The sequence below is a fragment of the Gavialis gangeticus genome, unplaced genomic scaffold (genome assembly GCF_001723915.1).
Source record: "Gavialis gangeticus isolate Ggan-Ray unplaced genomic scaffold, GavGan_comp1, whole genome shotgun sequence".
NCBI lineage: Eukaryota > Metazoa > Chordata > Crocodylia > Gavialidae > Gavialis > Gavialis gangeticus.
The window spans coordinates 9,750,027-9,772,103 of NW_017728998.1; the positions used below are offsets into that span (position 1 = coordinate 9,750,027).

The 22,077-nt window shown below is 42.0% G+C and overlaps 1 protein-coding gene across 2 annotated transcripts in view; it reads left to right on the forward strand.

Annotated features, from left to right (window-relative positions):
* Positions 1–8,913, forward strand: part of GCSH (glycine cleavage system protein H) — a 14,885-nt gene extending 5,972 nt beyond the window's left edge. The window contains exons 2-6 of one of the 2 annotated variants that reach the window (XM_019505491.1): positions 457–545; positions 4,512–4,591; positions 6,066–6,129; positions 7,911–8,042; positions 8,507–8,913. In XM_019505491.1, coding sequence (XP_019361036.1) covers positions 527–545; positions 4,512–4,591; positions 6,066–6,129; positions 7,911–8,042; positions 8,507–8,604 — 393 coding nt within the window. In that variant the 5' untranslated portion in view covers positions 457–526 and the 3' untranslated portion in view covers positions 8,605–8,913. The remainder of the gene's footprint in view (positions 1–456; positions 546–4,511; positions 4,592–6,065; positions 6,130–7,910; positions 8,043–8,506) is intronic. The other variant, XM_019505490.1, reaches the window with a different exon arrangement.
* Positions 8,914–22,077: the final 13,164 nt, after the last annotated feature.

Genomic DNA, 22,077 nt, shown 5'->3' on the forward strand with positions numbered 1-22,077 from the left:
CTTCCCGAGGTTTCTTCCAACCCAAATTTTCTGCGGATCTATGATCCAGTACTTGCTAAAACGTAGTGGGAGTTTGAGAATGAAGCCCTTGCCTTTCTTTACTGAATCAGGTATAAACTATTAAGAAAAGATCTGTTTAAAAAAAAATCAATGGCAGGCAATGCACAACATCCCACATACATGCCAAAGAAGAGATGAAGGGATACAGTGATTTCCAAGCCCTGATCTTCCTCATAATTAATAGCTTGAGGGTCTTATCTTGACCCATGTAGCTTTCTCCTGCACTGCTGCTGCTCCTATTAGTAGTGCAAAGAAGTGGTCTTCTCCTTAGCTGTTTTTGCTTAATTACAGGGTTAAGTCTTGAATTGGTTGATGTCATGCTGACCTGTCTGATGTATATAGCATTTCTTCTATACCATGTAGGTAATAATTTAAAACTGCACTCTTATTTTAAAGAGAGAAAATAAAGATCTTTATGCCTGTTCTGTGGTAGCTTGAGTTTCCCTCACTTTCTGCACATGTCTTCATGGGGATTTCAAAGAAAGGTAAGCCAATTAACTGAGTATCTGAATTTAAAGCATGCTAAAAATGAAACAAACTCACTTTGGAAATGAGTTAAGGCTTTGTTGCTTCTTAATAAGAACATCCACCCAGGGATTTTAGGTGCTTTAAATTCAAGCATCAAACCAGTTTGGCTTAATTTTCTTGAGTGTCCCTGTGTAGATGCGCTATCAGTTACCAGTAGCGCAGTGATGAATCTTGCATAGTGTACTGTTTGCTTAATCATGGGATTTTTGTGTTCAAAGTTCAGATGTTTGAGGCTGCTCCAAGTAGGATTAGTTATTAAGTCTCTACAGTGTGTAGAGACTCTGAATTTATTTATAATGTTTGTTGTTCCTATGCTAGGATAGGAAGAAAAATTCTTCTATTGCTTTTCATATGCAACCAAGAACAATGTGTACCCTATTCCCACCGTTCAAAATGCTCAACTCTTATTTGGATCTAGACTGCATCTGAATTTTTAATTCTTTAAAGATCATATTTTGTTATACTTGTGAGTCTGGGCCAGATTCAGAAAGGCATTTAGATGTCTAGAAACATGTCTTTGAATCTGGCATGTGACAAGCTGCTTTGTTTGCATTTGAAATGCTTAACAAATGTGTTCAGTTTGAACTGTGAACTGGTTTAGTCTTGTCTTCATGGTTCAGTGATAACTCCCCTGTAACCAATGGAATTCTGATTACCCACAGACCCTTGTTTCTGACCTAAAAAGAAAAAATCTTATTTCCTTTATGTCAGGTCACATTCTAATGAGTGTTTGACATTTTGCTTTACATTTTGTTTGGGCTTTTTGATAGGTACTGGTATTTTGTGGGAACTAAACAAACATTTTTTTTCCCTGTTGCAGCAAAATGTTAACACATATTTTTTATACAACTAGTAATCTTAGAAATTTTAACACTAGTTGACTTAACTCGCAAAAAAAATTGTGAAAACATTAAAAAATGCAAGTCTTTGCTCCAGGAAAAAACAGTTCTCAGGGACCTGTTGAAGGGAAGGGGTTGAATTGGATTATAGACCTGTATATTAGCAAAGAGGGATTAAAGACAGGGGAGGAAACATCCTTAGATGGAATTTCAGGAAAAACCATTCAATATAAGGAGATTTGTTCCAGATGGCAATGTGGAAAGAGCTCTTGGTGGAGAGATTAAGGATAGAATTTTTAGTAAGAGAATAGAGTACATTCAGAAGTGGGTGAGAGTTCCTTTTGAGATTTAAACTTTTTAAAAGCTTTATTTGATAAATTAGATTAATTAGTAACAGATTTAATACTTAAAGATGCATCCAGTCCCCTAATGTAAAAAGACATATTTAGTTTCCATCAGCAGTACTCCCTTAACCCAAATCAATAGCCACAGAAATCTGGTGTTCTTTTTTTTTTTTCTTCCTGTCGGTTTCTGACAGTTTGTTTCTCTTGATGTTAAGATTCTGTTTTTCATCTTCTCTATAATTCACCCCTTCTTTTTCCCTAGAACTCTGCATAATCCAAATCTCATTATCTTCTACTTATGTCTGCTTTTAAATTTTAAATGTGTTCCAAGTCTGTTCCTAATGGTTAGCTTGAAGAACTTGCCCTTCCTTCAGTATTCAAAAAAAGTTTCTCAAACTTGCTGGTTTGGAGGCAAGAGAAGATATATATATATATTTAAAACAGATTCCAAAAATTTCCACTGAACTTGCAGGGAAACATCTTTTTTATTATTTTTATTGTTTCTCCTCTGTAGAATGCTGATTTGATAGGACATTTTCCATTACTAAAACTCCCCTAACATTTAGAGGTGCACCGATTCATTGGTCCAATATTGGATCCGCACTGATATAAAGGAAATTGGCTGCATCGGAAATCGGCCTGATGTGGCTGATAATTAGGCCAGTAAACGCCTGTATATGCGCACAGCCCGGCAGCATGGAAAGCTGTGTGCAGCTGGTAAGTCCATTGTGGTGGAAGGGGAGGGAAGGGGTGGGGAGGGGCAGATCAAAGCCCCTGCTGTGAGGGGGGAGTGGGGCAGGCGCTATGTAGCTGGGGTGGGGTGTGGCATGGGATGGAGCTGCAGCTCATCTGGGAGGGGAGGGGGCCGTGCCTCCCAGATCTGCGTGGGGTGGCTGGGCTGCAGCTGTTGGCTGGAGCCAGGGCTGCACTGGGCTCTTCTGGGTGGGGGCTGGGCTTGGGACAGGTGGTGGCGGTGCTGGGAGGGGGCTGCAGCCACCCAAAATTTTGCCCTAGCCCCTCAGTCTCCCCTCCCAGCACCATTGCTGCCCACCTGGCACAGCCCTGGTCAACCCCCACCTGCACGCCAGGAAGAGCCAGGGCTGTGCCGGGTGGGCAGCAGCACATGCCCACCATGCCCTCCCCAGGAGCATGCGCAGCAGCAGGGAGCTGTCCCCCTCATCCCCAGAGCAAGCTGTCCATAGCTGTGTTCTGCTCCTGGCCTCAGGGTTGCATTTACCACCCTGGCTGGGCAGCGCCAGCCCCTGCCCCACTCCCTCCCTCACTGTGGGGGCTTTGATCTGGCCCCCAGCAGACTTACTGGCAGGGCGCTGCGCTCCAAGGTGCCCAGCTATATTCCTGGCCATGTGCATGGGTGTGGCCATGTGCATGTATGCAGCATTTTTTGGTGACATTATCGGCTATACCAGGCAAAATAATGCAATGGCTGATAATGTTAACGTTTCTTTTTATCAGTGCCGATCTGATATGCAACAGATATGTTAGCGGACCTCTAATTTCCTGTACTACAAATATGTTTAAGTGGTATGAGATACCATGATGATAAGTTTAAGAATATATATTTTATTGTGCAGATGGATGTATGAAGAGAGAGTAAACTTTGTAACAGGGTCTTAAATGATAACTGTTTTAACATGTGTCACAGGAGATCCAATGGTTGTACAACAGTTATTAATATCATAGGACCACATCCTGCTATCCTTACTCAGCTGGGTAATCCTTACTCGCATGACAAGTGTGATAAACTTCAGCGAATGAAGATAGCAGAATCAGGCCTTTTACTTACCTTTGTGAGAATATGGTACAGAATGCATAAGACAGGATGTCATGGCTTTGTTTCTCGTTTTAAAAGGAATGTTTAGATTTTGTTTTGGGCAGAGTTGTGGCAATCATCAATAACAAAGATATATTAAGAAACAACTGTGGCTGAGGTTCTGCTAGTTAAAGTAGTTTACTTTGCAGGAAAAATTAAATGGAGTAATGTGACCCCTCCATGCTACTTAGGAAAGTTAAAGTGTAGTACATTGATTATGGCACTGAGAAGGTCATTTTCTCAGAGCTGTTACTAGATCTGGCTTTCTTAGGAGTAAAGAGGAGACTTGGCTTATTTAAACAATACTAAATATATAGAGAAGCCCCTTTAAAAGTTGTTTATGACACACAGCAATGAATGCAAGTTAACGTAAACTCTAGTTTAATTAATAATGCGATTTTCTTTTTCATCTAAGGCACCAGGTAGTGCTTTGGGCTGAATATTGTGCTCTGGTCATTGCTGCTGCTACTTCCTATGGCATATTTATATTTTACCTAAACCCTAATCATGCCCCAGCTGATTCCAAATGGGAGATGGTTTGTTTCCTATTGGGTCGCTTACAGTGTAGTTCAGGAGGCCATTTTCTTTTCTCAATGAATCTAGCTGCTTTTTTAATTTGTGTGCTAAATATTTTGGCAGATAAATCTAAATGAGGAACCGATGCACATTCCAACACCTCATGTGAATGTTGCACAGGACAAATGAGGTGATCTGACATTTGGTTGTAGCGTAAAGCATTTACATTGCATTTCAAATTGTCCCATATAGGCAATTCACATGTAGTTAAAAATATCTTCTTGACAGTGTCTCAGTAATTAAGGGCAAGGTTTTAAAACTGCTAATGTATTGGAGCATTTAAGGAAGTGGAATTCCAACTTCTTCTAAAATGTTGGGTCTGTTTCATTTTAGCCCGCAAATATACAGACAAGCATGAGTGGATATCTGTTGAAAATGGTATTGGAACAGTAGGAATCAGCAATTTTGCACAGGTATTGTTTTTTTTTTTTCACCCCAGTCTGCAATATTTACTTATACATACCTAAGTTTGTCCTTAATCTTTGGATTGTTACTGTCCTTTTATTGTTTTAATTGCATATGTTGGACACTGAGGCCTATTTTGGACTTGGATTTTAAATTATTTCTAAAATACATCCTGCTGTCTCAGCATTCTGTGAAACTATTGATTGTTGCAGTTTTCCATAGGATTAACTGAAGTTCAATATGAATCTTATCTGCTAAATCTGAATAACAGATCAGATTTATTACTTTAATCCTGTTTTCATTGTGAGCTTTAGGAGTGCATGGCTACATGAAAAAAATTGCCCTTTTATGCCAAAATCTACCTGGACTTCGTGTGTAACTCCTTTGATTGAAAAGGGTTTGTGTACAGTGTACTACAGCTGCCTCTAAATGGTGGGGCTACCCAGAGAAACTGGACATCCTGGTTTTCAAACTCTTGGATGGGGATATTTTTAACTTGAATCCTAGTTTAACAAGATGCTGATCAAAGAGAGACATTTATAAATGAACACAAAAAATCCAGAGCACCCTATCTGAACCTACAACAGCCAAATGTGATGTGATGGATGGGATGCTTGAAAATCTGTCTTAAGGTTTGTGTGAATGGGATTAATATTACATAGGATAAATAGTATTTTTCTTGTAATTTCAGCTCTCTGGCTGTAAATAATATGCATACTGTGAAAGATTGCTTCACTTGTATAGGATGGAGGCAGATTTGTTTCTTAAAGGGCTTGATGGCTGTTGAACTCCAGTGGCAAGACTCCCATTTACTCAAATGTAGGGTGACTATAGTAAGTTTAGGGAAATCCAGGGCAGAGGATGGCAGCACCCTCTCCCGATTTCTCCATGGCTTACAGGTTTGTGCCAGCTGGGACTTGTCTGGAAGGCCAAGACAGCCTATAAAATCTGGGACTGTCCTAGCCAGTCCAGGGCATATGGTCACCCTACTCAAATAGGACAAAATGAAAGATCACTGAGCACTGTGTACTAGTCAATATTTTGATGTTTATCAGGAAACTAGGAGTTGTGCACAGCTTGGTCATTCAAATGACACACACAGTAAATACTTCATGCTTTGGGAAGCATATCTTGGTCCCTAAGGTCACTGGGAATTTTGCCTCTAGAATCTGTCTTGGTTCTTGCCTTTTGCCTGGAGGAATCTTCATGCAAGTCTTTCTCTTACAACATCATAATGCAACCATAAACTTAATTAAAACCTGACACAGAGTAGTACCTTGCAATGTAGAGGGCACAAGAAGCTAATTTCACTTGTAAAGTAAAACATCAAATGCGGCTGACTTTGTTTAATTGTAGCGCCCATCTTACTTGAAGAAATACAATTAATAAATGTAATCAGTTGTGGAGCTGCTGTTATGAATTATTTCCCAACATTCAAATAGCATTTAATGTACATGCCTGCTGCATCTGTTTTGCTTTTAGGAAGCATTAGGAGATGTTGTTTATTGTAGCCTTCCAGAAGTTGGAACAAAGTTGAATAAACAGGGTAAGTGTGGGTTTTTTTTTTAAAACTGTTAAACTATTTCTATAACACACACCTTAATTTTTAACTTGATCATTATATCACCTGCACCAGTTCTTATCATCTTGCTTGCATCAACATTGCTTGATTCTGTAATGTGTATATTAATTAGTATTGTTGTATTGGATTGTATGTAGGGTATGGATATTTATGTTTCTAAGATGGCTAAGATCTTTGTTTCCAAACTGTCAGTGCTATAACAAGGTACTATAGAATTCTCCACCATTTATTAATGGGGGTTAGAATCTGGCTTGATAATTGTAGTTGCAGTTAGTTAATCTAAAATGTAAACACTTTAATTTCATGCAGGCTTAAATAGAATTGCTACAATAAAGGCACATCTACACATTGCCGTACGGCAACACGCTATGTCACTATGGTGCGCTACAGCGACGTAGTGATCACAGGGGTCTACACAAGATAGCCAGCTACATTGCTGTAGCGGTGCACTCCCCAGTGTAGTGCGTGCACTGCTATGTCAAAATCTAACAGTGTGACATGAATGGCACAGTAACCACCCATGCTGTGCCATGCTTTAGTACTTCCAAAAAGAAGTGCTAAAGCATGCTGCCGTAGCAACATTGCTGTGCAGTGACACAGATGCACCCAAACTACACTTAAAAATTGAAGTTACTTTTATTCTGTGATTTGAAAACGTGGCAGTGTTCTCAAATGGTTTACTTGGCTTGTCTTTCACAAGCTGTTTCTTTGTTTAGGTTAATGAATCAATATGGGAGAGCTGATGTAGACTTTACAGATACAAAGTTGTGTATACACATTAGCCGCTACACCCAGTCAGTAACAAAGCAGTAGCACTTGGGAGTTCCCAACCCTGTGCTTGAGCCATACCACTTCTCAGTTATTTTAGGTGCGTTATTAAATCATAAAAAATGTAGCAATGTGGAAATCACTGCTGATGAGTGTCCCTTTGCAAGCAGGAGAGAAAATCTTTTTCTCTTGTGCCCTTAAGGAAGGGGATGGCTTTATAGTACATGAAGAGATAATCCACCATTGACTAGGGATGTAGCAAATTGCATAACGAGATTAGAAGAGAGGTGGTGTAAGGGTCAGCCTCGCACTATGCAAAGTTTGAGTCTCAAGCTTTAGACAGAGGTCCATAATCAACATACCACACTGTAACCTTCCTAAGTGGAATGGAGTGGTCACATTCTTCTTCACAAAGGTCCTATCTCTTTCAATGGGTAATGAACAAACTCAGTTTTTTAACCCTATTGGAAATAATTTTGTTCCCTTCTTCCACCTTTTATTCTACTTGATCTAGATCTACTTCTAAGTGCTCCCTGGATGTGTGTTGCATTTTATTTCCCAGAGCTTGAACCTGCCTGCCCTTTTGAGAGCTTCATGTTCTTCCAGACTTTGTCTTATTTCTTTGCAGTGTGAGTTGTTAATGCTAGCATCGCCCCAGCTTTCATATTTTACATGTGGTTATTAAAATGACAAGGGCAGGACAAGGTAAATAACAAATTCAATCCCTTGTATAGTACTTGGTTGTATTATTATGAACTACCCCTTCTCTTAGAGTACTTAAAATCTCTAGTTGTTGTAATGAAATTGGGGCATTAAATTGCCTCTCAGCCTTTTGGGATGAGCCAGACTTAGATTCTTCATTGGTTAGTTTCCAAAGACTGACATGATCATCTGTAAATCATTCATCAACCCCATTAAATCACTGAAAGTTTTCTCTTCTAAAAAAAAACCCCCAAAAAACATATTCTGTATTTCAGATGAGTTTGGCGCTCTGGAAAGTGTGAAAGCTGCTAGTGAACTATATTCTCCTCTCACAGGAGAAGTAACCGAAATTAACACTGCCCTTGCAGATAATCCAGGACTTGTCAATAAATCTTGTTACAACGATGGTAAGGGACTGTTTATCCTTTCAATGAATGAACAGCACTGCTGCGTTTAAGATCAGATGATGCCTCTATCACAAGCAGAACCAAACTCCTCCAGTGTAATTATAGAACAGGAATTAATTTCTTAGTATTCTCCAGCCACTGTGAGCACCAGAGTTAAATGCTTTTAGTTTTGTTTTGACTAGCCCATTTTATTAAGGGATGAATTTACTGGGTGAAACTAAATTAACTTGTGGATAGTAAAGACCAACCATATTTTGATTGTATTTCCATCTCTTAACAGACTTTGCCTTCTGACCATTGTTTAGTTCATGCAAGGCACTCAAATTCTACTGAGTATTACAGTTTTGAATAGCTATTGTTGTATTGGGGGTAGCATGGCTGGACGTACCTTTTTTTTTTTTTTTTTTTTTTTTTATAGGATACAAGCAACTTCTTTTAAATATGACTTTCTTGCGTGATTTCAGGTTGGCTTATCAAAATGACTGTGGACAGCCCTTCCGAACTTGATGAACTGATGAGTGAGGATGCATATGAGAAATACATAAAATCCATTGAAGACTGACCCGGACCACTATAATAAACCAGCATAAAACTTACTCCAGTGTAGTTTTGTTGCAAATTAGTAGTGTACAGAAGGTCTCACATTGGGTGGCTTGAAAAACTGTGTATTGCAGAGAACTTGGATAATGTTTCAAGGGAAAAACACGACTTCTGCATCCTGTACTAAAGAGCAAACTTTCAGCTGACCATAAATGACTGCAGATAAAAAAAAATTAACGTTCTCACCTTTTTGCACACCTGTTTTTTTAGTTTATGTATATCTTTTCAACGTTTGGAACCATATCATCTGGAGTAAAATACATGTCTAGTTTATAAAAATAGACACTTATCAAGTAGCATTGTGATATGCAACAGCCTTAATTTAGTAGCATTGTCACTGTATTCCGCACTGCAGTTTTCTATCCAAATACACTTATGGCTAACTGGGTGTTCTGATACAAAAGCTGCATTGCTGCCTTCAGAACTCACAAAGGTTTCAGGTATGCACAAGTGAACATATAGTGCAAAGTCTTTAGTGGAAACTACTCTGCTCTACCTGTAGCTGTTTTGGTTTTTTTTTTTTTTTTTTTTACAGAGAGGCTACACCCCTGCAGCAGACAAAAAATTAATAAAAACTAATTTTACCAATTGTGGTGGTTGTCATTGTGTTGTATTTCGCATAGTAAACCAATTGACAGATTTTCACCTTTTTCAGGGGTTTTTTAAGTGGTGAAAATATGTGTATGAACCTTACAAGAATAACCTACTTCTAGCACAAACCCAAGTTTTCAGATATGTTCTAGCTGTTATCTGAGTGCAAGAATGATTAATAATTCTATGCATACATGACTGATAGGTAGTTCTTCCCAGGAGGGAAGGTGGGCAAGCACATATTTAGCTGCATGATGAAATGCATTCCCTTTCTCAGTGAAAATGGTGATGGGTTTATCACTGGAGAGGACCTGAAGTCCCCAGAAGGGCCAGCTCTAAGGATAACTAATCAGAAGTGAAGGGTGAGCCTAACGTACTTCAAAAAGCACTGTGTTAGGATTAGAAAGGTGAGCCAATGCAGTGGGTGGAAGCTACAATGAAAGACTGCGGGACCTAAACCTGTTCAGCCTTCACAAGAGAAGGCTGAGGGGGGACCTGGTGACTGTGTATAAACTCACTAGGGGGGACCAGAAGGGTTTGGGGGAGACACTGTTTTCCCTAGTGCCCCCTGGCATAACAAGGAATAATGGACACAAATTATTGGAGGGTAGGTTTAGATTAGACATCCGCAAGAACTACACAGGGCGGCTAGGATCTGGAACCAACTTCCAAGGGAAGTGGTGCTGGCTCCTACCCTGGGGGTCTTTAAGAAGAGGCTTGATGCCTGCCTGACTGGACTCATTTGAGTCCAGTTTTTTCTCCCACCCAGGCGGGGGGTCGGACTTGAAGATCTACAAGGTCTCTTCCGACCCTACTTCTATGATTCTATGATGTTAAGAAATAGAAGGCAAATGTAATTCCATTGTTTATCTACCCCTTGGTATCAATCCAGAAAGACAAATATGTGCTTATGCTGCTCCATCTGAAACTAACCATTGATGGGCATATGGAAGTTGTGCAGGGTTACTGTCCTATTTCCAGGTAAATAATACTCTGATTCTTGAAAACCAGAAGTTCTAGATAGCAGACTGTTTTTATATTTATTTGCATTTGCCTGAGATGATGAAGGCTTCCTTTCCTTTCAGTGTGCATCATAAAGGTATCAGCTAGCACCTTGATTCCAAGCTTGGGATCATGACAGTATCTTAGGGGTTGGCAACATACAGCCCATGGACTAAACCCAGTCTGTAGAGATGCAGGGCTGTGCCTGGGTTGAGCACAGACAATCTGTTGGGGCCAGGGAGCTGGAAGCTGTGCCTATGCCACTGACGTTTCTCAGCATCCTCCCGAAACTCCCCCAGGTTGCGGTGAGTGCAGTTTCTTTTCAGCCAGAGGTGAGCTGCACCAAGGCCAGGCTGGTGGTGGCAGCCATAGTCCATTGCTTACTGAAATCTATAAGGCCCTTGTGACATGTTAGAGGCATCTCTTTATCTAGAAGAATGACAGTGTAAATGCTGAAGCGGATCGGGGAATATCTTGCCCTGTGGGAAAAGTGAAGGACTTTCAGTGGGGAGTAGTGTACTCTCCCTTTCATGACCTATATGCAAATTGTGATTGAGCTAACAAATGAAGTGGGTTTAGAAATCCTGTCATAGTCTCTAAAGAACAGAGGGTCACAGCAGATTGTCAAAGAAACTTGCAGCTAGAAGCTATTACTGTGTCACTATGCCAAGACACAATTTATTGGCTGGCAATGAGCCTCTGTTTTCAGCTAATTCATGTGGCCTTTTTGTAGTTCTCCCTGGGAAAAAAATGCGCCTGAGCTTCATAGAGGTGAACGTGGAATATTGCTAGCTAGTGCTGCTTTGTGCAACTTTTAAGAGGTATTAACGATTGGCCATACTCGGATATTGTTTAAAAATGTTTACTTTCAGTGCAGTTGTACCTGCTTAAACACCCCTCAGCCCCATTATCAGCTCCTAGTTCTTATATTTCAGTTGGGGTATGTCTGCAATGCCTTGACAGCCTTGAACTATCATTAGCTGAGGCACGCAGAGGCAGGAGAGCAGCCAGCCCAGGGCTTCCTGCTCCCTTGTCTCAAGGCACACTGCATCCCAGCTAGCCAGGGAGTGGCTGGCTGGGGCACAGGGGCTCTGCAGCCCATGGAGATGGGGGAGTAGGCAGCCCAGGGCATATGCTGCTTCCTTGCTAGCTAGGGCATAGGGTGCCTCAATCTGGGGGCTGCCTGCCGGCTAGTGCTGCACTGAGGTACCTTGTGCCCCAGCCAGCTGCTGCAAATGCACACCCCTGCTCGTGTAGATGTGGCCTAAGGATCCTGAGGTTGCTCCTGATTGTGTGTATCCAGAACAGCAGCATCCTGAGCTACCAGTCAAGCCAAGATTCAGTGCTTCTTTGATGACACACAGTTAGGGGAAAGCTGGTCCTGTCTTTTAAGCACATGGCTGCAAGCCAAGTCTGCCTTTTTGCTCATGTCTTCATGCCTGGCCTCAAGCAAGTCCCTTAATGGTCCAGTTCCTTTAAAATACTGTGGATAACATTCCTGCTTTTCATCTGATTTTGTTAATTAATGCCTGCAAAGTGTGTGAACTTGACAGATGCTTACTTGTATGCAAACAGTGGAATAGTGTTAGAAGGAGAAAAACATCCCTAGCTGACCTGTATCAGTGTCAAACTAAATTTAACCAATAAATAACAACAACATTGCTTGGCAGCTGTTTAACTGTCGGGGATCTGAAAGTACTTTTCAAATATTCTTTGACTAAGACCCAAAATCACTCTGAGACAGTAATTGTAGACTCAGAATCACAGGAAATGAGGGTTGGAAGGGACCTAAGGAGGTCACCTAGTCCAACCCCTTGCTCAAAGGAAGACCACCCGCAGCTCCATCATCCCAGCCATCTCTGGTACCTCTATATCATCTCTGGCACAGTATCTCTTTTTGTAACTCAGAATACTGAGAATACTGCTGAGCCCCTGGTTGGATCCTTTGGGTAGGTATACATGGCACAATGCAGTGTTGCACAGATGTACCCAAGCTAGCTGTGAACACTGGCTTGTACACCCAGGCCTACACAGCACGATGCAACCGTGTGTAGAAATACTAGAGTTGGCTCTGCGGGCCACAGCTCCAGACTGGGAGGCTGTACAAATAAATTATGGGTTTGCGCAGCACTGTGCCTGAGCTAATAATCCAGGCTTCTCAGCAAAGCTAATTTCGTCTGCGTGCAGTGCTGCATTAAGATGGATAGTGCTCCCAGTTCTAATGCAAGGCTGGGCAGGCATCTCTGCAGAGAACTGCCTTGCACTGCACGATTATGCTCTTTATTCTTTCTGTTGTGCTCAGGATAGAAGGTTTTTTTTGGGGGGGGGGTTGGCTTAAAGCTGAATTAGTTCAGAATTCCAAATAGAATTGAGTTATCGAGCTTGGCTCAGTCTGAGTGGTTCTGCCACTGGGCAAGTCTTCCTCCCAGACCCATCAGTTTGGGACTTCGGATACTCTCAAATCCTATATGAAGGCCCTAAGCCCAAAGGATGTCCCCTAGTCACGCTTGCTGCTAGCCAAAGGGCCGAAGAAGCAAGCTAGGGGGAAAGCGCAAACAGTCCCCTGTTACTACAAAATTGTGCAGTCGAGTTTTCCGCACCTGGAAACTTTCAGGGGTCATTCTGCCCAGAGTGCAAGGGACAGGCCTCACCCTGGGAAAGCAACCTTGATTATGGTATCTCCCCTGCCAAGTAGGAAGTTACTTTTGGAAAAGTAATTCACAGTTCATCCCTACATAACTACAGTCGGGTAAAACAGGGTTTTATTGAGAGACTCTCATGCCAGAGATGGTGGGATTTCAGTACTGCTGTGCCTACATAGCTTCTAAATCACTTTGGGTTCTATCAGGATTCAAGACACTCTCTCTATGTCTAAATGGTCTAAGGGTAAATGATCATATACCAAGAATGAAGCAGAATCAAGTTCCAGGAGCAAAGTGGTTTACTAAACAGATTAATGTTGAAAAATACAAAGTTATTCAATATTGTTTTTAATTTGTCTGCAGCTGTGATTAGAAAACATCCACAGTACTGACTTCACTGTCAAATTAAATTAGCAGTGAGCCAATTACTTAAACAGCTCTGACAACTGAGCTGCAAATGTGGCACATCTCAATTTCTTAAACACAGCACGTTTCCTGAATCTTCCTTTGTCTCCAGTCACTTGAGGGCCTGCGGATAAGGATTCTCTTTCCCCTTTGCCCCTCTTAGTGTATTATTATCTTTCCACAGAGATGTAATAAACCAAGCTGACATTTAAAAGTCTTATCCTCATCTCACCCCAGTCATCTGAGAACAGCAGTAATAAATTGATCCAGCTCCTTAGCTGGGAGAGCGAGATTTCTGATTCTCTGTGCACAAAGGAAATGTCAAAGAAAGAGGAACATAGGGCCTGTGCTGTATTTTTGGAAAGAAAAAGGGTTGGAGCTGCATCACTTATCTATGAGTTTTGAGATAGCTTAGGTATAACTCCACAAAATCAAATGGTGACCCAATTAATCTTGGTATTGTTTCCAGTGTAAAACCAAAAAACAGAACAAAATGAACAAAAAAACGCAGTGCATAATTCCACCACTCGGTGGTGCTCAACATGTAAAAGACAAGTCCCTGCTTAGAGAAAAGGAAAAGGGCTGGGAGTCCCAGAGAAGCTGCCTTGTTTTCTCCCCAAGCTACTTTCCTCTGAAAGGCTTTCCTTAGCACTCTGATCTCAGTCGCATTTAACTTCCTATGGAAATATCAAGGGTGGAGAAAATAATTGATTAAACCTACCTAGGTTCTGACTTTATATGGGGAAAAGAAGGATCTCACATGGTCTACATGCAACAGATCATCTCATGTGTTATAACACCACTCTTCCTTCTTCTCTTCCCAATAGTCTCTTCCGTCCTCTTGAATTCTTTCTCAACCGCACTATAAGCTCCTATGGCAAGTCCCTTGTCCTCTTTGCTGTTTAGAAAGCATTTGGCTTTGCCATAGTTAAGGCTCAACCCAGTTTCCGCTGCGTGAGTATGATTCTTTGTATTAACTTCAGGAGACATGACTTGGAGTTTGCGGCTCCCTGTCACTACCACCCGACTTCTTGGCAAAACTCCCTTTAAGCTCAATGAAAAATTAGACCCATAAGATATAGCTACAGTGATGTTCAGGGCTGACCTTAAGATTATCCTCAACTAACCTGAGTCACATGTTGCCATCCTTCCCCAGACCTTTCACACCTCATAGTCTGCTCCAGTGGTGTCCATACTGTACTTATTTATTCAGTCAAGCATTAAGTTATAGTCTATGTTCCCTTGGTGAGCCCTTCTGTGAATCAGCTGGCAAACTATTTCTTCTTCCTCTGGGCTTGTCTCAACTTATAGGCAGTCAAGTGGGGTACAGACAGGCCAGATATAGGAACGGGGAGTTGTGGGATTGCTTCTGGCAGACTTCCTGTGTTCGTTCCAAACCCTGCAAGGAAGTGGAGGGCGAGGAGATGATCAAAGGTTGGGTTGGCTTCAGACCTGGAAGTTCGGCAGAGCTTTTAGGCAGGACTGATGTGGAGAGTTAAGCGTTGGGTTTTACATTGCAGCTGGTTGGAGAGCATAGGCTTCAGGACAGTCTTACGGTTGACTCTTCCTATTAGTGTAGACAAGCTTTAACAAGCAGCATACGGCCTACCTATTTAACACAGGGCTGCATGATGCCACCCTTGCTCCCACTGAAGAGTCAAGCATAGTAAATTCAGTGACGTTCCAGTGGCATCAGTGGGCAGCACGTGTTGCTAAAATGACAGCTAAACCCCCCTCGGAATAGCATTTCTGTGGTGTTTTACCCCATGGTTGCCAAGAGGATGCAAAAGGATAAGAGTGAATAAGACATAAGGGCTCAATATGCATTGGCAAAAGGAAAAAATATGCCCTTGACAGAAAGAGATGGAGACAAACTGTGAGAATAGCCACTGACCTCTTGGGTCTATCGAATGAGTGAGTCGCACTGAGCAATAGCACCTCACTGTACAAGTCGTTCCATCGGAGCACGTGTGTAGACACACGCGCAGCTCAGCATAATGGTGGTGTGAGCTAGACCAGAGGCATTTCCCAGCAGTTAGAACAGTTAGTCCCAAATGCCGATTTGGGAATTTCCTGCCAGAATTTAATCATATTAAGATGGCAACTTAGGCAGAGGGAGGGGTGGTATATCCTCTCATTTAGGAGAATAATCTCTTACATTTCTGTACAACACCAGCTAACCGTGAAGGTCACAATGGGCGTATTAAAAAGCAGAACAGACAGACTGCTGCAAACAATGAGTTAATGATATTCCCAATTTTTTTTCTGACCTTTATTTAATCAAACAAATGATGAACATAAGACGTAACAGAGCTGCTGCAAAATGCGTGTACATGCACCATCCGAACATCTGAGCACGTAGCTGTAACCTGCTTTTCTTACGCTGCTATTTATCACCCTCCCTTGGTTCTTCATATCTAAAATGCAGACTGTTTGCTTTCGGGGATGACGACTGCTCCTCTCTGAACGAAGCAACTCTCATGCTTTGGGAAGCTTGCAACATAACCTTCAAATAATAATCGTCCCCGAGACAAACAGCTACAGTATGTAGCCTGCAGCTGAGACTACAATACTGCATAATGCACCAGAGACCATCATCAATCTCCAGCAATTGGATTTGCACCTCTCCCAAAGAAAAAATCGTACCATCCTCCAACTCTAGCTTGGTGCATCAGTCTGAGAGTCTGTCCCTGCCTTGAGAGACTCTGAACTGTCATCTTTACCAGGGTCCTCTCCTCGGTGACCCCTGAGGAGCAGGTACTTGTCTGTTCCTGAAGCAGCTGTTGAACAGTCCTGGCTGCCTCATGTTTTGTAACATTGCCAAGCAGCTTTCCTTGAATGTCACCCACCACACACACGTGATCAGTGAATGTGCCTGACAACAGAGCAGCTCTCAGATCAGACAGGAATATGACCTGATTCTGGCTTTTTGGGAGATCCAACTTAAGAGAAAATAATCAATTCCCCCCTACTCCATTTTTCTCCTAAGGTTCATTCCTTCTCTCAACTGCTACACTCAACATACACATATATACATTGAGCCCATCCTCTTTCCAGTGACATCTGGGCTAAATTATTTGGGGTTAGATTGCACCCTGTGCCCACAGCCATGTGCAAAGATGTTTTACATGGGCAATCAGCCACAACCCAGCTCGGTCCACTTGTAGCCTGTCACCTGCTGTCTGGACAGAGGAGAGGGGAGCATTAAGTAAGCCAGATGATGTGACGAGTGAGAGATACAAACTCTTCCTTTTCTAGTGCTGCAGAACTTACCTAGGGAAGGAAATCATGCCTGGGGTCAAGCTGGCAAGGGGACAGTCTCTTTTAGCATAGCCCCATTGTAGCTCTGCTACCAAAGAGCTGTGAGAGGCCCCAGCGGTGCACAACTTATGTGGAGACACAGGGCTTCACCAGGATTGACCATAGCAGCTGGGTTTGAGAAGCCACAAGCACTTCCTTGTGTGTGTGAGATGAGCTAGGTGCTGAAAGCCTGAAGGGACAGGACTGTGTGCCCTTTCCTCCGAAAGCAGTTGGCAGCACCTGACAAATTATAAAAAGGAATAGTTTGTACAAATACTAAATTAAAATCCATACATCCAACAATGCCATTCGCTACTGTTATCAATGATCTGGAAGGAAGTACAAAATAACTGCTGAGAAAGTGGGTGGATTATACAAGAAGTGGTAAAGAACGGTGAAGGCAGGATCTACTGCCATTCAGGATCTGGATCACCTGGCGAGCTAGGCCCCTTCAAACACGATGGGTTCAAAAGCAGCCAAAAGCAAGGCCATTCATCACGGAGTCAAGAATGTGGGTCATCCCTGTTGCACAAGGCATTATCGTGGGTGGAAGGGACTAGGACACAAATCTATGCTTTGTACTGAACAACAAAGTGCTCGTGTACTCCCAGTGCTGTGGCCAATGACACGTCCATTACTTGTGTAAGGAATAGAATAGGCTGAAAGGTAGATGTACAAAACAGAAGGTGATACACTTGGGAACTGGTAACATATACTTCTGCTATACGCTGGGAGCTCATGGTCAGGAAATGACTGAGAAGGAGAAGGGCTTGATCGCAGGAGGATTCTGAGAGGCCAATGAGATGTAACTATGAAAAAGCCACATGTGATCCTAAGCTGCTGCATGAGATGAAATACTGCCAGTAAAAACGAGGAAATACTAATGCCATTTTACCGGGCAGTGGTGAGAAAGGAACACTGTGAACATCGTTCTTGAGCATAGGTAACTGGAATTGAACTCAAACTGAGCACGTGCTACTCAGGGGATAGGGAGAATAAAAGAGGAGACTAACATTTCTTGGCTTGTTTATTAAGGCAAAATGAAAGCTGAGAAGGGATACGATTTCTGTCTATAAATACAGAAAGGGAATAAGCACCAGGGAGAGTGATTTGAGCTAAAGGACAATGTTGGCACAGGAACAAATGGGTATACACTGACTGCAAATAAATTTAGACTGGAAATTAGAAGAGGGCTCCTAACCATTACAGCAGTGAGGTCCTGAAACAGCCTTCAGTGTTCCTGAACACTGAGGCAACAGTGTACTCATGTCAAAACACCTATTTCCTTTTATGTCAGAGTCCAGTAAATGATTCTTTGGCAAGAGGGGCAATTTTACCTGTGCATACAGCAGAGGGTGAGAGCAGTAATCGAAAATGACATCTAGTTCTGGGGCAGACCTTTATAAAGGATGTTGAAAATGTGGAACATGTGAAGAACGTAGCTTCAAAAATTATTTGAAGGCTGGGGGAAAAAAAACAGTGTTTCAGCATGAGACTTTAAAGCTGATGAGAATCTCAGCTTTACCAGCATGAGATTCATCTGTTTAGTTAACCAAAGAGATAACCAATAAATGACCAGCTCACAGTATATTAGCATCTCCGCGGGGAGAAAATATTGGGTACCAAAGGGCCCTTTAAGTTGCAATAAAACAAAATGAAAGAAAATAAAAGAAAGATACAGCAAACAGTGCTGGTTTCAACTAAAAGCCAGACACATCTGAGTGCACACATTGTTAACTGGAAGGTGATGAACCTTTGGAACAGTTTCCTAAGGGAAGCAGGGGGCTCTCCATCTCAAATCCAGACTCTGTGCCCTTCTGGCAGATATGCTTTAGTCAAACAAGTCATTAAGGTCATTACAGTGTTAACTGGATAAGACCCAATGGCCTGTGTTACACAGAAGGTCAGACTAGATGATCTAATGGATCTTTCTGGTCTTAAACATCTATAAACAAACTAGCAGTCCCAAGGCAACAAAGGGCTATGCAACCAGTCTGATTAATTCTCAAGATATATTTATGCTCACACGCCTTCACTTAATGTCCTTGTTCAGATCCAGTCCTTACATTGCTATTACTTGTCATTTCAAATGCAATTCCTTCCTGGCTGCCCCATCATGTATACAAGATGTTTATTTTCCCCAACAGAGGCAACATTTTGTTCCTGCAGATGTACCTTATCTTTTGTTTGGCACATGCTCCCCTACCCTGAAGGATCTGTCCTTCGTGGAAGAATTTAGTCAGTGGTATTTATCCAGGCTAGAATTTTGTTAGCAATATCACTGTCCTCTTTCTCTCCGTGAAAGCAGATTTGGTCACTGCAGCTCCGATAGGGCTGGCTGTGTTCAGGCAGTACAAATTTCTGCCCCATCTGTTATCGGACCATAGCGTCATACCTTTGTTTACAGACTTTAAAGTATTCATGTCACAGAATGTGTTTTGCTTAAAAATATTTTTTTCGTGAAAGCACGGAGCTTGACGTAAATGTTCTATCCAGCTCCAAAGAAAGTTGCACAAGCGAAGACGAGGATTCTGCTTGACAAGAGTAGTTTGTGCCTGCACAAGAATTCCCCTCCTGCCGGAAGATCCTTGTGCACGATAGATTGCTAACCGCCACCCACCTTTACAGAGACAGGGCCCTTGGCCTCAATCCCTTTTGCAAGCCCCTGGCTTGCACCTTATGACTAGCCCAGCACAGAGCAGCCTCAGGCTCCAGGCAGCTGGAGGCTGGCTTGCTGTCACCTTGCTCAGCTCCTTTCCCAGCTGCATCGGGTACTCTTCAGCTGCAGCTTAGAAACTGGGTACTACATCAATTGACTGAAAATGTTGCTGGATCTTCGAGATAACTACACTGAATATCATTGCTCCCAATCACGAGAAAACCAAACGCACAATCTCAAATCCTCTTCACTTGGTCAAGATAAATTTCACCTTTCAAATATGAGGCCAAAGGGTAAAAAACCCATTTCCAGCAGGTTTTCGCTGCTCTTGGTCTCACCACAGCACAGGAGGTTAGGAGACAGAGCAGCACTCTGTGACAGCTGGGTACTCTACAGGCCTCCCTAATGACTGTGCTGCCTTGGAGCGTTACTGATTTCAGATACACTTATGTTCCCATTATGCTGTTTTCATGCAGAAGACGGTCTCATCTGTGCAGTACTGGAAAAGTCTTTGGCATGCTTAGCCTGAGCAATTCCTTTTGCTCCTTGTAGAGCCGTATTGATAACTGGGATCTTCTGAAACAAACCAAAGCTACATCCACCCTAATGTTACAAAACAAAAAAACAAAAAACAAAAAAAATCAACCCAACATTGAAAGACAAAGAAACTGGTAATGTGCCTGTTGAACAGCAGGTTGACAGGAAAGAAAATGAATGCAGATGCAACTTCCAAGAGAATGCAGAGACTGTGGATTCAAGATAGCGTGTAGTAATATCATTTGACTGACAAAAGCTTAAAACCAAAGAGAAAAGAATCCAACCTTTTTTGTTTCCTGGGCAGAGCAAAAAGAATCCAGCTTTATAAACTTTTGCACATACCCAGACCCTGCTCAGACCAAGCAGCAGCCTGATTTCAAATAGGAATACTTGCTCTAGTAAGAAGTTCCAAAAAATGAACTTATGCCCAGAGGGCAGGATGCTATCCTTTTTTTTTTTTAAATCTGAATGCAAAACAAGATGGTATCCCTTAAAAAGTTAGTACTGTGAACTAAATGGACAATATGCTGCTTGTTGCAAGGATGACAGTTTCTGAATCATTAAAAATGCCAATTTTTTTTTAAACTAAGGCATTGTTAGAATTAATTATTATTTCCAGATGAATACTGGAAACATTTGGATTTCTCTAGTTCAGGGGTCAGCTACCTACAGCCCGTGGGCCAGATTTGGCCTGCCAAAATGACATTGTCTGGCCTGCGCAGCCAAGATGCCAGTGGCAATTCAGTGACAGGGATGTGGAGGGGGAATTGCAGGCAGCCAGATTGCAAGCAGCAGCCTGCCTTTGGAATGAGCTCTGTTCATTCAGTCTTAAAGCAGATCTTTAATAGTGCTGCCTTAGCACCATTTAAATACCCATGCCATTCTTTTGAGGTTGCAATAAGATTTCTATTGCAAATGTGCATTTATCTGCAAAAAAAAAATAAAATAAAATTGACAGAATAAATACAAAACTGTGATGTGCCTTGTGTCCTATTAGTTCAAGTTTTATTTAACAGTTTGATTGAGCCAAGTGCTAGACAAAGTTGTTCAAATGATCATCTCTTCTGCGATATTCACTGCTGTGTGCACTTTGTGCTTTAATGCACAGACTTAAGACAGCAAATTTACATTCTTTGTAAAAAAAATTCTCCATACTATTTATAATGGTGGCCCGTTATGAAAATGACTCAAGACTTCGAGAGCTATGCTAACAGTTTGCTTTAAATAGAAATATTAGATGAACAATCAATCAGAAGATATATCCAGTGGAAAAAAGGGCTCAGACTAGTGGCTATGAGTCATTTACTCTGCTGTCACAAAGAAACAGTGAAAAAATGATAATGTGAAGACAATTAAGCACCCATTCTTGTAGAAGGCAGAACTGAATCACAACCAACACACTGAAACAACTGCATATACTCACATAAGGGCAAAGTGCTGCAGGTTCTGCCTTCAGCAGGTGCTACTCTTTGAAAGGTGACCAGATGCAAGCTGCTTGCTGAGAGCACCTCTCTTCTTGACTTGTTTCCTGTGTAAAAGCCTGAAATGTTCTTCTTAGAGAGAGTTTCCCCTTTATTTTACCTTTGAAAGTCTTTGCAAGAACTACTGCAGTGACCACAGCACAAGAGACAAAAGCTGGGGGCTCAGTGCTTGCAAGCAAAAGATTTGGAGGATTGTTTAAACCTGATTTTTTAGCACCCATAAAAACCCAACACTTAATGTAGAGAAACTGGAGAGGGAGTAGAGACAGCATGAAGTCAATAAGGGAGCTGGAATGCATAATACAGGAGGGAAGGCTGAGGGAACTTTGTTTAGCTTGGGAAAAAGGAGATTAAGGGTGGACACAATAGCAGTTTTCAAATGGTTGAAAGGCTGCCATCAAGACGATGGAGAAGCATTGTTTTCCCTTGCCACAGGGGGCAGGACGTGTGCCAGTGAGCTTACACTGCAACAAAGAATGCTTATTAGAAGAAATCTCAGGAAAGACTTCCTAAGTGCAAGAGCCAGAGAACAAAGGCATGAACTACTAAAGGAAGTTGTTCAGTCTCCTTCACTGGAGCTTGTCAAGAAGAAGCTGGAAAAGCACCTCTGGGACCCCTTAGAAATAGCCCGACCTGCAGCTGTGTATGGGTTTGGACTACAACAGGCCTCAAAGTTCCCTTTCCACTAATCCCTGGTGATTTTATGAACACCCTTGCAGGAAAAAGTGTGTGTTAGTTAAACCATCAGTCCCTGTACCACTTCACAGATAAGGGTTATAAAATCAGTATATATAATTGTATAACCCAAGGGATACTAC